This window comes from Phaseolus vulgaris, chromosome 1 (genome assembly GCF_051622355.1).
Source record: "Phaseolus vulgaris cultivar YP4 chromosome 1, ASM5162235v1, whole genome shotgun sequence".
Lineage (NCBI taxonomy): Eukaryota > Viridiplantae > Streptophyta > Magnoliopsida > Fabales > Fabaceae > Phaseolus > Phaseolus vulgaris.
Genome location: NC_143498.1, coordinates 44,759,859 through 44,777,638, shown reverse-complemented (window position 1 = coordinate 44,777,638; position 17,780 = coordinate 44,759,859). Strand labels below are relative to the sequence as shown.

Here is a 17,780-nt window from a genome sequence, read left to right as displayed (position 1 = left end):
ATTTTAAATGTAATTTTAAATTAATATTAATTATTTTAATATTATACTAAAAATAATAGTTTAGTAAATTTATTCATATTAATTTAAAATATTTTATAAATTAAAAATTAATAATTAATTTTATAAAATTTAATTATCTAAAATTAGTATCTAGATTTAAATAATAGTGACTAAAAATTTAAGTATCTAAATTATATGATGATTAGAAACTAAAAAATTAGTATAATTTTATTATTTTTAGAGACCAAAAATTAGTTTCTAAATTAAATTAAAAGTGACTAAAAAAATGGTTTCCAATTACATCTTAACACGAGATTAAAAAAATATCTCTAAAAAAAACTTTATTTTTATTTTTATTATTAGCTACCAAAAATATAGTATCTAATTATATTATAATTTTTATTAATAATAGATACCTTTTTAGTAACCAATAATTTTTAGTTTATAAAATAGTATCTAAATTGGTTTCTATAGAAACTATTTTTTTTTAATTTCTAAATTAGTTATATTACAACATTTTCTTGTAGTGAATCTTATAAATAAACAATAACCACATAATAAGAAGATTCAATACACTGTCAAGATTGCTGCATAAATATGCTTTAGGAATAGGTTGCATGGCCTAAACCAAACCCACACAAGTATTCATTTTAGCAGTAAGTAACTCACAGGACATACTATTTACACTGGATTGCACTGTTTACAAGTTAAAAGAAGAAAAATAAATAAAGAACTTCCGAGTTAAAAATAGTCTATAATAATAATAATGGGAAGAGTACCATACAATAAGAAAAAGTATTTAACAAGTTAAGAATTTCTCTTTTAGCAGAGTTTTCAATTATTGGGACCTTTGACAGAATTTACTAATAGGATCACAGTTTTTTAGGTGAAGATCCTTGAAATGTGAGAATGAAGTTCCATACTAAAGTGCGTTTTCACTTTTAGGTTGGTTCCCAACATGATTTCTAATCATACATGCAACCAGATTATGATTTTTTCCCCCAACTCTTTTGTTGGGCTAGTTTGGTGTTAGATTTATCCATTGCTCTTGGAATTACATCAAAAAAGCTTTATTCTACAAAGCATTGCATGAATGATAACTGTTGTCGCCCCACTTTCAATCACTAACAAAATCTCATTTTTGACCAACAAAAATTTCCTATCAAAACTTTACTTCTCTATTCGTTCACGTGGTGTATTATTTTAAGCCAGAGTTTTTTTTTACCACACTTCACATATTCAATAACTATGGTTTTAATTCTCATGTGTTCAAGAATTTTAAATTGAAGCAACACTGGGTGAATCGAAGATGAATTGCACATAAAAAGCAATAAAAGGTCTTATACCTTGAACAAGTCTTGCAGCAAGATCTCAGCTTTGAAGTTTGGAACACTGGCTTCTATATTAAAGCTGGAACAATCATCTTATAGTCATTGCTTTTTCCTCTTCTGTTATGTCTTGTTAACCACTAGTTTATCCATTATTTAATTAATTCTTTGCAACTTTTCATGCTCTATTTCTTCCTCCATACACTGTTACTCTCCCCTTTTTACACACACACATATATTATATACACTTTTAAACCAATCTTTATTAAACTTGTGTGTTCCAAACTTGGCATATTCACAATCTTCTATTCACATTAGTGGCAAGCAAAAGTGAATTCCTTTACTTGAGAGGGGAGAATAAAGGAAGGTCAAAACCCTTAAAAACATAGAATCTCAAGGCATTACAAAATATCATTAAATTAATGGAATGATACTTAACTTCCAAAGCAATTTTTTTGAGTCTAGGGAGACCTCTATTTAAATTTTAAACTCGGGTATCCCATCAAACCCAATAAATTAGGTACTATTTTATTCGATAATGTAGTTTCCAAGGTGGATAATTAGTTCAAATGGTATGATTAATTAACTTTATTCTTTATAATCGCCTTGCTTTGTATACAGCTAGAAAAATATACCAGAAAAACTAATCTTCGTAGTGATTATTGATTCTACCAAATAGCTCTTAAATGCAAAACTGAAATCTTTTTACATGGGGACGGACAGGATTTGGATAAGATGACATATTTAAATATATTAAATTTAAATTGATCTTATTTTATATTAAATATTATGTTTGAATAAAATAATTTTAATTTTTTAGTTGATATAAAATATTTCAATTATCATCAAATAAAATTATTTTTAAGTATTAAATAATTATTAATAATTAAAAAATATAAATATTGATGAATCTATTCAATGAATCTTGGTTGATGTTTTTTTAGGTTAAAGCTCATTTTTTTAATGATATTGACAATTTTTTTTCTCAATGTCGATTGAGATTGTTTTCTGATAATATTGATCATAATTATTTAAGTTAACAGCAATCGAGATTATTTATTCAACATTGTTGGTTGGAGTTTTTTTTTTCAATAACTCGATCAATATTAATTAAAAAATATTTTCAAAATTTCTTTTTTTAATATTGATTGAAAACTTTCCTAGTTAGCAATAGAAAAATAATTCTAATAAACTATTGACAGAAAATAATATTGGTATCAATAATAAAAATATTCACGGTATATATCAACAAAAGAATAACAAATAAAATAAATCTAGTTCCCGTAAAAAAACATTTTTGGACATAGAATGAGAGAACCATACAAGAAATGACAACAATGATTTATAATAATAGCAAAAATAATCTTAATAATTTAAATAAAAAAAATTGTCTTATCAACATTAGTATATAAAAAATGGTTAACAATAATAAAAAATAATCATTCCAATAATATCTCAATGTTAATAATTTCGTCCAATCAAAATTAAGTTGAGAATATAATATGAACAAAAGACACCTAAATTTGAAAATATTAAAAAAATGTAATTCTTATTTTCAATTAAAGTTTATTTCCTATACAACATGTTTTGTTATGAAATACTTTTATTACTTTGTAAAATTAAATTACCTTTAAAAAAAAATCCAATGTAGATGGTGAAGGTTGATGGGACTAGCAGTAACAGATAAATATTGGAGAGAAAGTTTTAACTTCGTTGGAATAGAAAATGATTTAATTTTGAGGAAACAAGTGTTGTTGTTAACGAAAGTGGTGCGCGTGAAAGCAAGAAACAGGAGTGTAGAAAGTGGACTCCAAATAATCACATCACATGGCCCCGGAAAGAATCTGGTCTGAAATTTACGTGTATAAAGGACATCCACAGCTAAAATAATGCATGGCATGATCATGTAAAAAACTATACCAATTTCTCTCCTTCTCCACCCTCTTTATCATGCATTCGCATTCATCAAAAGTTCAGGGGAATGTCATCTGGTTCGAGATCATTCATTCATTCTAATCCATCTCAAACACAGACTTTTTCCGAGTGATTTCGGACCAGGCTTCATTCCCCCGAGCTGCATGCTCATCAATCTCCCTCCAACCTACTTTGTTCATTTGTAGCACAGATCCTCAAGTAAATCAATAACTGGGATTGCAACAAACAGCTATGTTGAATTGGTTGAGAATTGGATCAGCTAGCACTAGCAGGTAGGCATACTCAAGTCACGAATACACGTCCTTAATTTGTGTGTAATTATTCAACTCTTTCTTTCTCTTATTCTCTGCAAATGTGATTATCACATGCTTGCTTGGATTTATGTCCTCCAATATGGGGTTATCAGTGACTTTGATTTACAGCTGTTGGAAAAAGAAGTGTTTATACAAAATCAGTTTATATTTTTATGGGTTCAAAATTCATCGAGGACAACAGTTTCTGTTTCAAGCTCTTAGTTGCTCATCATTTTATAAACTTTGATTAATGTAGTGCACATTTTGCTTGAACCCTAGCCAAACGTTTTCATTGTCGTCGACAGTAGTTTTTTTTTATTATGAACAATAAAAAATGTATAAAGTAAATGAAGTAGCAGAGGTAGTTCAACTCATACAGCCTAAACACGTTTTACATTAAATTTGACTTGTGGACTTCTTTCTTAATATATATGAAAGATTTTGGTATAGGACATTCTGAAAGGCTTCCTCAGCCACCCCTAAAGAAAAACCTCAAAAGATTGTGTGTAACTAAGCAACTGGCGTGGATCCCACATCCCATAACCCACCATCCTTTCACTGCTCTTGCTTTTTCTATCGCACCATCATTCTGACTCATTCACACACATCGGGTAACTTAATTTCTTATCCTTTGTCCTCCACTTTCAATTACTTCGCTTTTTAATCATTTCATTATCTTCTTAGTTTTAATTTGCGTTTGTTATGGCGTAAACAGTAGATGTTTGGTACAGAATGTGGATATTCATCAGTCCCCTTTCAATATTCCTTCAAAATTCCCATTTTTTTAAATTTTGGATTTGCTGTTATATTTCAGATCAAGGTCTAATATGGGACCAGTGAGAATTTAATTTTTTATAATGGTAGTTAGAATTAGTTGTTGTCGTGGGAATGATTGTGAAAATTTTGCCACTTATATTGTCGAATTATATATTCAAATGCATATATATAGTGGTGAACTATGTTTTACCTCCACTTTTTGTTGTTGCTGAAAAGAAAACTGAAGTCTTTTATGTTTTCTCTGGTGGCAGTTAGTTTTTCTTGGTGGTTGCAATGTGGACTCCTGCTAGAAAGAGGCTGATGAGAGATTTGAAGAGGCTGCAACAGGACCCACTTGAAGAAATCAATGGTGCCCCTCAACATAACAACTGTTGTGGAATGCTATCATATTTGGGTGAGTTGAATTGGATAGAAGATGCACTGTGCCTTTTCCTTATATAAGATAGTCACTACATTTTATTTAATTTTCCTCCCCACTTTTTTAAAGTATGAATGGATAAGAAATTTTTGCTTTCTTGTCTGATGATACTCCTTGGAATGGAGGTGAGTCTCTCCTCTTACTATTACTATTTTGGACAATTTTTTTTGCATGTGTCATCTCAGTTAGCCATCTTGTCCATTGGATGTTGTTATAATGGTTAGGTTATATTAGATGAGCATGCTTCTACCATGGCTCCTATATCTCGGAACAATTATGATGTTACCACTGTTTTCTTTTTGGTTTTTGATTGAACAGTATAAGTTCTAATCTATGTTTATTATATTGTCATACATTAGTTTTATCTTTTTTTTCTTTTGTATATATATTGTTTATGTATCTGTCAGAGGTGATGATTTAATAGAATAAGACTTTTGTTTGTATTGTTAATATTTGAGATTGCATTTACATTTACAAGAGAGACATATATTTAGTTAAAATATTAAATTTACATTTTCTTTATTTGTGAAGTTGTATTGTGGTTTGGAAAAGTTAAATGGAAATTTGATGTTCATAATCAAATAATCTTATTCTATACTTGGAAATCACTTTTTTTTTACTTTTTTTTTATTAGCAAGAAATATAAAATAATAATTGAGAATATTTTAGGTTTTTCCAATCCTTTACAGCACCCTAAAATAAATATCACATACTTTTACTTGTTCAACTCAATAAAACATCATAAATAGATAAATCCTCTATCACAATCTATAAATACAATATTTCCTAAAGATATTATATCAAGTCGGAGATTCACATCAACTAGAGATGAGGACATTTCATTGTATATAAGTGAGTGCAAATCTCACTCCATAAACCGGTTTTATGGGATTGAGTTAGACTTAAAGTTCACTTTGTAATACATCACGTTCAAAACCTTGTTTTATTTTTCAAACGAAAAGTTTCAAACAAAAGTCAAAGTATCTTCATGCTAAAATCCAAAATTTAGGTGAAAACAATTCATCTTCTTATCCATATAAATTACCTATCGAGCTACTAATGTCCTTTTTCTTCTATGGGAAGTCTTTTTCTTCTATGGGAAGTTTATGGGGATGTAAGTAATTGTTTGGATATATTACAAAATCAATAAAGAAACTCACGGAAGGAGGAATTATTCGTTTTTATACAATTTTGTAAGAGTTACATCATCCTAAAATAGTGTAATTCTTATTTATTTATTTTTTATTAATAAAATTTTATATACCATGTACTTACAATAATCATATGTGAATACTATCTTGTATAATATAATTAGCAATTTTACATTTCTTTTTATTTCATAGTTAGCATATTAAGAAAAAAAATATCAAACACTTATATTTACACAATTAATTCTAATTTATTCTGATTTCGTTAACCTTAAACTAACCGTACAAATTTAGTTGAGATTAGCCGTCGAAATATAACGTTGATAAAAATAGACATTATTGAAATTGGGTAGCCAACTCTATAATAAATATAAATAAATTACTTTTTAATATTTTGACTCTGTCAAAAGAACTGATGCTTCAAGAAAAATACAAAAAAAAGTGATTAAAAAGTAATCTTCCTAGATTTATGGGCAAATGAAAAAAGCAAATAGAATGACAATGTACTTTTAATTTAATATTAAAATTGCATCAGACTGTAGATAACTGAATGAGTAAGTGTATGGGGAGATACAGTCAGGGGTCGGAAACAAAGGTAGAAAGGTGATGTTTTTTTTCAGGAAAACAGAGGAAAGAACCATGACATCAAGAAACAATAAAGATATCTCAAGAAAGACCAATTGACCCATTTTCAGTCACTACTGCACAAAATCTCAGTATTATATATGAATTTTTTATATATCTAATTCAGTATTATATATACATTACCACACCATAGGTAATATACCTACTCATTATATACAAATATTTCATAAATATTTTCACATGTAAATTTTTTATATTATTATTATTATCACGATTATTATTATTAAAAATATTATTATTTTTTATTATTATTAATATTAACATTAATATTATTATTATTAGTCTTGTTATTAATATTACTAATAAAAGTAATATTAATATTAATAATAATATTAATTAATAATACTATTAATATTAATAGTTTTAATATTACTTTTATTATTATTAGTTTATATTAATATTAATATTAATACTAAAAATATTTTTATTAGTATTCATATTATTATTATTTTTAATAATACTTATAATAATAATATTAATAATTAAAATATTTATAATAATAATAATATTATCAATAATAACTGTATCTATCTCGAAGGTATACCTGTTTCAAATGATGACAATATATAACTGGGGATTGCTATATCTCCTATAGATAATCGAGCTCTAATTAAAATAATGAAACAATGAAAACTCTTTATTATTGGTTAAGCAACTAATAGCAAACGGCTAATCAATGACTATAACTAGTCATCTAAAACAATGTTTAAATACCACCATATAAAGATCTATAAATAGGAATAATTATTAGGGAGTATACACACTTTTTCATTTACATACTATATACTCAAACATATTCTTCTTAACATAAATATCAAAGAGTCTTTCGTAGGTAAATTTCTCTACTCTCTTACTAACCTGACAAACATATGTCAGCTCTGTTTAAAGAGTAGTCATCATTTTTCACATTGGACTTCTCTCAGTCAATTTTCGGTAAGAACAATAACAATAATTGTTGGAGATCCCACATCGACTAGAGATTAGAGTTTTTCATTGTATATAAATGGGTGCAAACCTCAACCCTATGAACCGGTTTTATGGGGTTGAGTTAGGCTTAAAGTCCACTTTCTAACAATAATAATGTAAATAATAATAAACATAATAATAAATAAATTGGTGTGGTATAGTAATTTTCTAACGGATTTGGTTTTATATATAACTTTACCTACCCCGAATTTAGATTTGATTTTTTTTTTCTATGTAAAACTTTTGTAGTAGACACTACACTCTACAACTTTGAAAAACATGAAAAGATTTGGGATATGGACCACACCCATACACACTTTATTACTTTGACTGAGTGGGTTTTGACATTTTGCAAGAACGAATATTGCATATTTGTTTGCATGAGAAGAAAATACTAAGGAAAGAAATAATGAGGGGATATTAAAAAGAATATGCAAAATCAGAAGCATCAAACATATATCAACAAAATGTAATGGACATATCCTCAAACATACCATTCTACAGCTGAGAAAAACATGACAAGAATATACAATATGAATCACATTTTCCATACACAGTTTAGAGTTTAGACAGAGGAAATTAGGCCATATGGAGGGTGGACATGAATGTAGGATTTAAAACCTTTTGCAATATGAAGTAATATCGATATGCAAGCATTAAAGATTGTGAGCTAACATGCATTGAGATAGAATTTATGATTGAAAACAACCATTCCAAACAAATTAACAAACACATTATGTTCATTGGGTAAGTTTATAAGAACAATTTTAATAAAATTATAAGAGATAAATTTAGATACGGAAAGCTAAACATGATTAGTTGTTTCTAATCTAAAATCCAAATTTTTTTAGCATGTTTTAAATTATTCAAAGTAAGAATGTTACCCGTGGCGTTGTTGTTCACATTCTGTTTGATATCCAAAAGAATTTGATATTGTAAAGGTGTGAGAGACAAATATCTCCATCTTCCTGCCCTTTTGCATTTTTCAGAAAAGATTTCATTAATGGCAACAACATTATTTACTTGAGTGGATTTACCATTACATAATTTATAATCCGGGATACCCACTCTTTTTGTAACAATGTTATATGGTATGTCACTCATCCCAAAATGAGTACAATTTTTTTATTATATTGTTAGACTTATAAGACCTACTATCTTTACTAGGAAAACCCTTCTTCCGATAGAAAACATTCTCAGTGTGACCAACTTTTTCACAAAAAGTGCAAGTAACAAAAGTGGAATTACAACTATTAACATTAGTGATCAACACATTACTTACCAATTGACGTTTTTATTGAGCCATAAGGGGAAAATCTTTGTTATAGGTGGTATGGGTTTCATAAGAAGTACATGAGATTATATATTATGATATTGATCATTTAACCTCGAAGAAACTGCATAGTTTGGTCCTCACGTTTTCTCTGACTAATAGTAGACGCAACAAAATAAGAACATTTTGTTTTACAAGTACAAGCACAATTGGGTATAAATTTCTCTATCTCATCTCAAATTATTCTAAGTTTTGTACTCAGCAACAACTTGATCTGCCTGACTCAAAATGGCCACTTCCATTTGCAGATCAAAATTTTTAGAAAGATCGTCTTGAGAATACCTTGTTTTTTAGGTCATTCCCAATATTTGTAGCCAAAATCACCCATATAATACTTTGCATAATAGGAATAAGGACAGAGTGTACTAGCCAAGATACAACCATATTGTTGCACAATTTCACGCCGAAAAGGTTGGATGTTTCTCGGTCAGACATGTGTGCCAAGAATAAACTCTATTTTATTTTTCATGCTCAAAGTTGGCATCACTAATTTGCTCCAAGAATGATAGTTGGTAGGATCAAGGACCAACGAGACGTAGAAAACCGCATGATTCTCATTAAGAAGTAGAGAAATGTATGTTTTATATGATTGTTTCTCTCCCGTATATGAAAGAAACGAAAGAAAGAAAAGTTAGATTCTTAAAACAAGAAAGAACCATAAGACGATGGAGAAAATATCATAGTGCACAATAGAGTTCTTCAATAAAAAACTTTGATACCATATTATAAAAAATGGTGAATTGATTGACGAAGCTTTCACTATGATCGAAACTGACAAAAGAGAAACTTGCATAGTGTAATAAGAAAAGTCGTAGAAGAAGAAGCCCATATTTTTAGACATGCAAAACCCAGAATAGGGCAGAGTAGGAAGAAAAAGAGTAGAAACAATAGAAAACCTATATTCATTCATCTATAAGGTTCAACATTACAACATTTATTAAAAAGAGCTTCATGAGTGAGAAAAATATATGAGCCTCTTAAACTAAGGCAAGTCCCAAAAAACAAAAGAAAACCAAGAGAGAAACAACTGGTCTGAACAACCCAAAAAATATTTTATCACACACCATATTTTTTAATATTAATTATTTTTTGATGATCCAAATTTTCTTTTGCGATAAGTGTATTTAAACATTTTAATTTCCTCTTATATATAAGTTCTCACTTTAACAGATATACATGTATGGCTTTGGATGGAGAGGTGGAAGCTGGTACACAACTAAGAAATTCATCAAGGAGCAAATGAAAATGGAAGGACAAATTACACCTTCAAGATGACAATGGTAAACCTAAAGGTTGTTGTACTGCTGGGCCGAATGATCAACCGAAAGAGTAGGCCGAAAGGTTGGGTGTAAAAAATGTAAATAAATAAAATTATAATTGGTTAATATAGCAAAATCCATAATAACATGGTCTAAATTAACAAGTGTGTATTTAAAAAATATTAGGTACAAAAAGAAAAGCCTAAATAGGTTTTGGACCCAATAATAGAACACTATAAATAGGTCATCAATCTAAGAGGTAGAGTGAATTTATCTGATAATTATATAAAACTGATTCTGACTTTCGCATTGGAGCGCCTTGCAGGTACACACACCCAACCATGAAAAGAGATAGAGTGGAGAAGCTAAGAGATTTAGTGGATCCAGCCCAATCAAGTGAGTTTGTCATTTAGCCCAACATAAAGTCAAAGAAGTGGACCAAAAGACCAACCAGATAATAGAGACCGAGAAGCCAGAGAATCTGAAAAGTCTACACATTTTGCTGAAATGAGAACAGTTTCTTAACCCTTTGCAAGAACACAGTCGCAATTCCAATCTGAATAAGAATGAAGGATGCCACTACAATAGATGTTACAAGAAAATTCAATTAGAATATTAATATAAAATAGTTTAGGGATTAAGATTGAAAGTTTTTTTCTAATAAAAAAGCCATTAATATTGAAATGGTTACATATGCCTTATTAGGTATTGGATTAGAAAAAGAAAATAGCAACGTGGTTATAGCCAATTATTATCAAATTTTACATTGATAATTTATTTTGGCCTATACTCGCCTTAGCTTCGTAAATTCTTTATCTTTCAAATGATGAGGAATTACTAAAAAAAATAATTTAATAATAATTAATTTTAAAAATAAAAAATAATTAATCTGGTTAAATATTATTTTATAAACTAAAAAATTATGATTATTTAAAATAGTTCTTATTATTAATAAAAAATTATAAAATAGTTTTTAAATTTAATATTAACTATTAATATTTTAGCTACAAATATTTTTAACTCTAAATTAAATTTTTTTAATTTAAAATTTAAAATTTAAAATTAATTTAGTATATAAAATGTTAATAGTTAAAATATTGATACTTCATCCTTAATATTAATTTAGAAACTATTTTATAATTTTTTTTATTATTAATAGAAATTTTTTAAATATTAATAATTTTTTAGTTTATAAAATAATATATAATTTATTCAGACTAATTTTTTTTCTTCTTTAAATTAATTATTACAGTAAATTGTGTTCTATTTCGAATGTTTTATCACAATCAATATTATTTGAATCACTACAAGAAAATCATGAAATACAAATCAATTTTAGATAAAAAAATAATTAGTTGTTATAGTGACTAAATTAAAAACCATTTTAGAGACTAAACAAATTTTTGGTTTTTAAATTAGTTTCTATTATTGTTAAATGATTTTTAAATTGGTATCTAATTAGCAACCAAGGTTTTTGCTACCAAATTTAATTGGTAGCAAAAACCTTGGTTGCTAATTACACATCAATCTAGAAACCATTTAATAATAGAAACTAATTTAAAAACCAAAATTTTTTTAATCTCTAAAATGGTCTCTAATTTAGTCACTATAATAATTAATTATTATTTTTTTCTAAAAATTAGTTTTTATTTTATGATTTTCTTGTAGTGTATATATTAAATTATTTCACTGCAATCAATAATTTAGAATTTAATTTACGAGTATTTGTGATTTAAATTAAAATACTAATATATATTTATATTTTTTACAAGAAAGAATGAAAAAAAATATTTTGTATAACTTTGTGGTTTTAAATAAAAATAAACCGATAAATCAATTCGCATTACCCCAGACTCTTGAGTACAAGTTCATTGTATACATTGAATGTAATCGAAGTTATGGTGATATTAGGAACCATATGTTGATCAAAACTTGATTCATGGCCTTACGTGGTTGCAGTAGATCAAATCCCTATTGGATTCATCTGTTTCATCGTTTTCTTTTGGTACAAATGAAAAGGAAAGAAGTTTGTACGGTTATCCAAAAGCAAGCTCCAATGGTCACAAAATCAGATTGAATGCGAAGCAAGTTGCTTTTACATAATAACAACGTACACTTGAGGAAAATGGCTTCTCCGGAAGCAGAAAAGCTGACACTCACATGCATATTAATGTGCTTTATATATATTCTCAAATTATTTACGTCAAATATATTAATTTCTTAATTACTTTAAAATTTGTGTCTGTTCGTGTATATTTTGCATGTGTGTATTTTCTTTTAAATTATATCATTACAAAGCTAAGCCTAAGTCGAAAAAAATATGAAAGTGTGAATCCATTAAACAAAATCTTTAGGATTAATTTTTGTATTAAAATATCATATATGAAAATTAAACTGCTCAAATAGTGTTACCCTTTTATTATGAAAAAAAGGGGCATATATGATATATTTTAGTTCTTAGAGACCGAGTTTTGATTATCTTTTAAAGTAGATATGAGTTAATTAGCTTTTCATTATATGATATATGATATATATATATATATAGGAATTAACCTAAATTTTTTGTATCTGTATGAAAATTAAGATAACTTTTTATATTAGTCCAATAAGGAGGAAACATTTTTCTTTTATGCGCATGACCCATAGACAATTTTGCTTTCACATGTCAATTTTATTATCTATTCCAAACAATATAATCATGAACAGGATAACAAGACAATTTTGACGGCATTTTTGTTTTTAATTAATATTTATTAAAACTTGTAGAATTATGAATAAAACTTATTATATAAAATTTTAATTTGGATAATTTCATGAGTTTTTTATAAACTTATATTTAAAGATGTGTGTTGAAAAAATATGTTGTGTATAACTATTAATGTCCAATGACAAAGGCCAGAGAAATGAAGAAGTTCATCAAACAACTACAGAATACAATCTTCAGAAAAAGATAAAGTCAAAAGACACAAAAACTCTCCTTCATCGCAGCTCTGTGGTCTCTGGGTCTTTGATTTATGGGAGATATGCAGAAAGGTAAACTCAAAAAATAAAAGAAAAAAACTAAAGTCTCATGCGCATCTTGTAGTTGATTTGTTTTATATACTTTTATCACTGTTTATCTATAAAAATATTCCTGATGCAATGTGAATAAAATTACGATGGTTTTCACCCACCTCAAACTTGTTCAGATTATGATGTCGAACCCAGATTTACACAAATCATCGTAGCCCTTTCTGTTGGGTTGTTGTTTATCGTGGTTTTTCATTATCGTCTGAAACAAACTAGAGATCGAAAGATCATCCCACGTATAAGATTGTCACGCGCAAGTCACGTCCCAAAGCTTGAAAGATTCTCCCATTACGTAGGTAATAATATATGTTTTTCAATTTCTTTTCCGTTATATACATGGATCCACAAACATGTATCATTTTGAAATTATGTTGCAAATGTTATGTTGTTTTCTAAAGCAATAACAACGGGCTTGAATGAAATATGCTTTATTATGCACATGGTATGGTTTAATGCAAACAGTTTCCAACTATATTCAGCATTTTCCTTATTCAAGGTTCTCTGATGTGGTGCAGCTAGGCAAATGGGGTTCAATGACAGAAGATTTTGTCCCCATCTATGTAGATTAGCTTCTGAATACATAAGGAAATACGAGGGATTTGAAGATGATATATACGCCTTTTTTGAGAATGAACCAGATGCCGATTCACTTTATGTGAAGCTGGTAGAGGAGTTTGAGAGATGCATTCTTAGTTACTTAGCATTCCATTGGAACTACGGTGACACAATTATGAGTCAGGTATTGGGGTGCTAAGTCATTTAATAATTAATCTAAAGTGGCTTGTGTGTACAATACTCGGTAAAACCATGTTCTTCTTTTGCTTAATATGCAGGTGTTGAGCTCGGAAAATGAGCCAAAAAAGAGGCTCAAGAGCATAGTTATGGCAGCAACTAGGTGTGTATTATTGGGATTGTTTTCTAAGAACACTAGATAAACCACTTGAAAATGAGATTGGGATCGTGTGTTTTGGAACAGGAACCGATATACTCAGAATTTACTTGTCATGAACTCTCCGTTTCTTGTGACCTCACCTTTTTCATGAATTCATACATTCATCTTATGCAGTGATGCAAATTACAGAGTTAAATTTTATAAGTTAATGAAACAAGAAGATTTTATTCTCTATCCCCTTAAATATTGGTGTCGCTTAGTAGTTCCAGAGATGGATATTTGATAGTTAAATGATTTACAATTATCATTGTTTTTAGAGAACCTGCAATTATCTTCAAAAGGGTTGCTTCAGCTTAAATTTTTTCTCAGGAAAATATTGCTCAATTATACAGGGAACAAAGGTTCGAGAGACTTGCCAAGAATCTGAAGGTGGCTAGAGTTTTTAATACATTAGTGGAAGAAATGAAAGCGATGGGAATTGCTACAACTGATGACTCTCAATGTACAGAGGTGATGGCACCAGTAGCTCATAGCGATAGGAGTCCAGTGCTCCTTCTAATGGGTGGAGGCATGGGAGCTGGCAAGAGCACCGTGCTCAAGGATATTCTCAAAGAGTAAGTGTAAGACCTTGTTTGTTTAGTGTTTCAGAAACAATTTTGTTTTCTTTCTAAAATGCTTGTGCCCTAGGCAAATTTGAAAATGTTTGTATATATATTGAGCACATTCTGCTTCTCAAAAATTTGCTCATGAACAAAGTACTCTAAGAAAAACATTTTCTAACTGATTTTGTTTCCGAGATTTTGAACTTGCTTTGGAAATAATTGCCAAAACTTCGCAGAATTTTTTTTTGTTAAAATCAAGATATAGTTAAAGACCATCGAACTCCTCGATTCGTTGTTCTATTCGGATAGTCTTGAATTGGAGTGAATATATGTTAATAGAGAAACAGATTCTCAATCGTGTAATTTAGAAACCAATCTTGAAAACAAAACAAAAAAGAGTGAGAAAATAATTAAACGAGCTTTAATTCTTTATATTGAAGAAAACCACCAATATTTTGAACTTCAGTGCACATCCATGCGTTTAAAGAGTAAGTCCATAAACATGGTTATCTAGGTAAATGAGGTATGTGTTCATAAAAATATGATAAATGAAGTGCGTGTATATGTTTGTTTACCTGTTTCTACCATAATTTGTGCTACCAGTAGGTTTTAATTCATATGAATAAACGAGAATGACCTAATGACGTTTCTTTGTAAATGAATTTTGAACAGACCTTTTTGGGCAGGAGCAGCTGGGAATGCCGTAGTCATTGAGGCAGATGCCTTCAAAGAATCAGATGTCATCTACAAGGCCCTTAGCTCAAGAGGTCACCATGACATGATTCAAACAGCAGAACTGGTTGAGACTCATTAATTTTGTAGCTCGATGAGTAGGAATTAGTAGATATTAGTGTAGCATTATTCAATTCCAACTCTTACGAAATGGTGACTGTTTTAAGTCCAAAATGATTGAATCTAGCTAGCACCACTTCACATTTGTGTTGGATTGTTTGATTTTTTCCAAACAGGTACACCAATCATCCACAGATGCCGCCTCATCACTCCTAGTTACAGCATTAAATGAAGGACGAGACGTGATTATGGACGGCACACTCTCCTGGGTGCCATTTGTTGTGCAGACAATTACAATGGCTAGGAATGTTCACCGTCGCCGTTACCGCATGGGAGCTGGCTATAGGGTAAAGGATGATGGAACTGTAATTGAAAACTATTGGGAAAGAATTCAGGGCGTAGAGCCTGAACAAGTTGAAGGCAAAAAGCGAAAACCATATAGGATAGAGCTGGTTGGTGTAGTATGTGATGCTTATCTTGCAGTCGTTAGAGGAATAAGGTCATATTCAACTTTTCAATTTCACATTCTTACCAATAACAATTGAAAAATGTTTCAGTTTTGAGATTAACAACTAAATTTGAATGTAAACAGGAGAGCTATCATGTGCAGAAGAGCAGTGAGAGTAAACTCACAGTTGAAATCACACAAGAGATTTGCTGAGGCATTTATGACTTACTGTCAACTAGTAGATAATGCACGACTATACTTCACAAACGCATTGGAAGGTCCAGCCAAGGTACACATTTCCCTCTTCTTATGGAGATTAAGTCAAAATTTGGAAGATCATTTCATTAATAAGGTCTTTATGGATGCTAATTTAGTGTGTCTTCAACATCTGTTAGTGTTACTGACCTCATAATTGTTGTAAAGTTGATAGGATGGAAAGATAGAGACAAGACACTACTCGTTGATCCAGATGAATTCGACTGTTTGAAGAGGCTTGCCAAGTTGAACGAAAAGGCCAACTCCATCTATGAACTTTACAAGCACCCCAACCCAGCTTGTGATGCTGGATCAGTATGGAAAGACATCGTATTATCTCCTTCAAGGTTGAACATCCAACAGGAGCTCAAGTATTCAATCCAAAAAATTGAAAGAGTGAAATATAACTTCACCCTTGAGTAACAGATGAAATTCCTCAACCTTAGGCTTTAAGATGAGGTTCGCCAGATGAACCAACAAAGAATAGGCAAGAAAAGTTTCTAAAATCTGTGACTGCAAAGACTTCATGTTCTAGCATCCTTGATTACTTTACATGTATAAACAAATAGCCTTAGTGTTAATCTTACAGGATATTTTAATTTAATTGTCAAACAGGAAATTGGAACAGACATTTCCTAAGATGCAATTAATGTTCAGATACAACTTAATGATCAAAATGATAATTCAAATACCCTTTTGGGGGGGATTCTTTTATAGTTGAGAGTGAATCATTATTGTGCTTTTAGACCCTTTTATTTTACTGGATTTGAAAATATTTTCAAAAACTAGAACACGTGGTTTTCATATGGATATAATAGTTACTAATAAAGTTAATTTGTAAAAAGAAAATTATATATATTTTAAATTATTTTAATTTATGTTTAAATCAGTTTTAAATTTATGGAAGAGTTCTATTTTTCTTTGTTAGAAGTTGTTCTAGTCAAATTGAGGTCGGTCGACATTCGGATGAGCTCCTAGTGGTCTCCCTTCAAGCTCTAGTATAATAAAAATAGGAGTTGAGAGTACTCTGTGTTTATTAGATGATGATTAGATAATCATATTAGATGATGTTCTTTTATGTAGAGTATAATCAGGTATATATAGACTGAATTGTAACCTCTTTACCTTTAGTCATGATTCTGTCTTAATTAAGTCATTAAAGATGATTAAGTCTAATTGATTGAGATCCTTTGACTTGTACTCCCTCATAAAATTAGATACACAAACTATCGATAAATTAATAATCAAACATGAGGCTCACGATCTAACATAAGTTCTTATAAAGAAGTATATCCAAATAAATCATTAATAAACTTAGAAAAACTCAAATTTATTATTAATAGTTAGCAAAATAGATCTCTATTCTGATGCTTTATCTGAAACACAAAATATAAAAAGAAAATAGACAAAAATGAATGAAGAAAGATGATGGGAATTTGAATACCAGGTTTTTTCACTAAATAATTAAAGATTATTTTTTTTCTAGAAAGTCTAGAAGAAAAAAAAATGGATTTTAATGAGGTTTTTTTACTCAATGATTAATTGAAAAAAGAGAGCTAATACGGGGAGGGAAGAGGTCAAAATGTATTCTGAAAACAAATTTAGAAAATTTGAAATGTA

General features: G+C 29.2%; 1 protein-coding gene across 1 annotated transcript; it reads left to right on the top strand.

Annotated features, from left to right (window-relative positions):
- The first annotated feature begins 12,966 nt into the window (after window positions 1-12,966).
- Window positions 12,967-16,876, top strand: LOC137814273 (calmodulin calcium-dependent NAD kinase). The gene is made up of 9 exons (XM_068616905.1): window positions 12,967-13,135; window positions 13,291-13,467; window positions 13,687-13,910; window positions 14,005-14,066; window positions 14,456-14,677; window positions 15,338-15,464; window positions 15,634-15,956; window positions 16,050-16,194; window positions 16,329-16,876. The coding sequence occupies exons 1-9, from the start codon at window positions 13,117-13,119 to the stop codon at window positions 16,581-16,583; spliced, it is 1,554 nt and encodes a 517-aa protein (XP_068473006.1). The 5' UTR covers window positions 12,967-13,116; the 3' UTR covers window positions 16,584-16,876.
- Window positions 16,877-17,780: the final 904 nt, after the last annotated feature.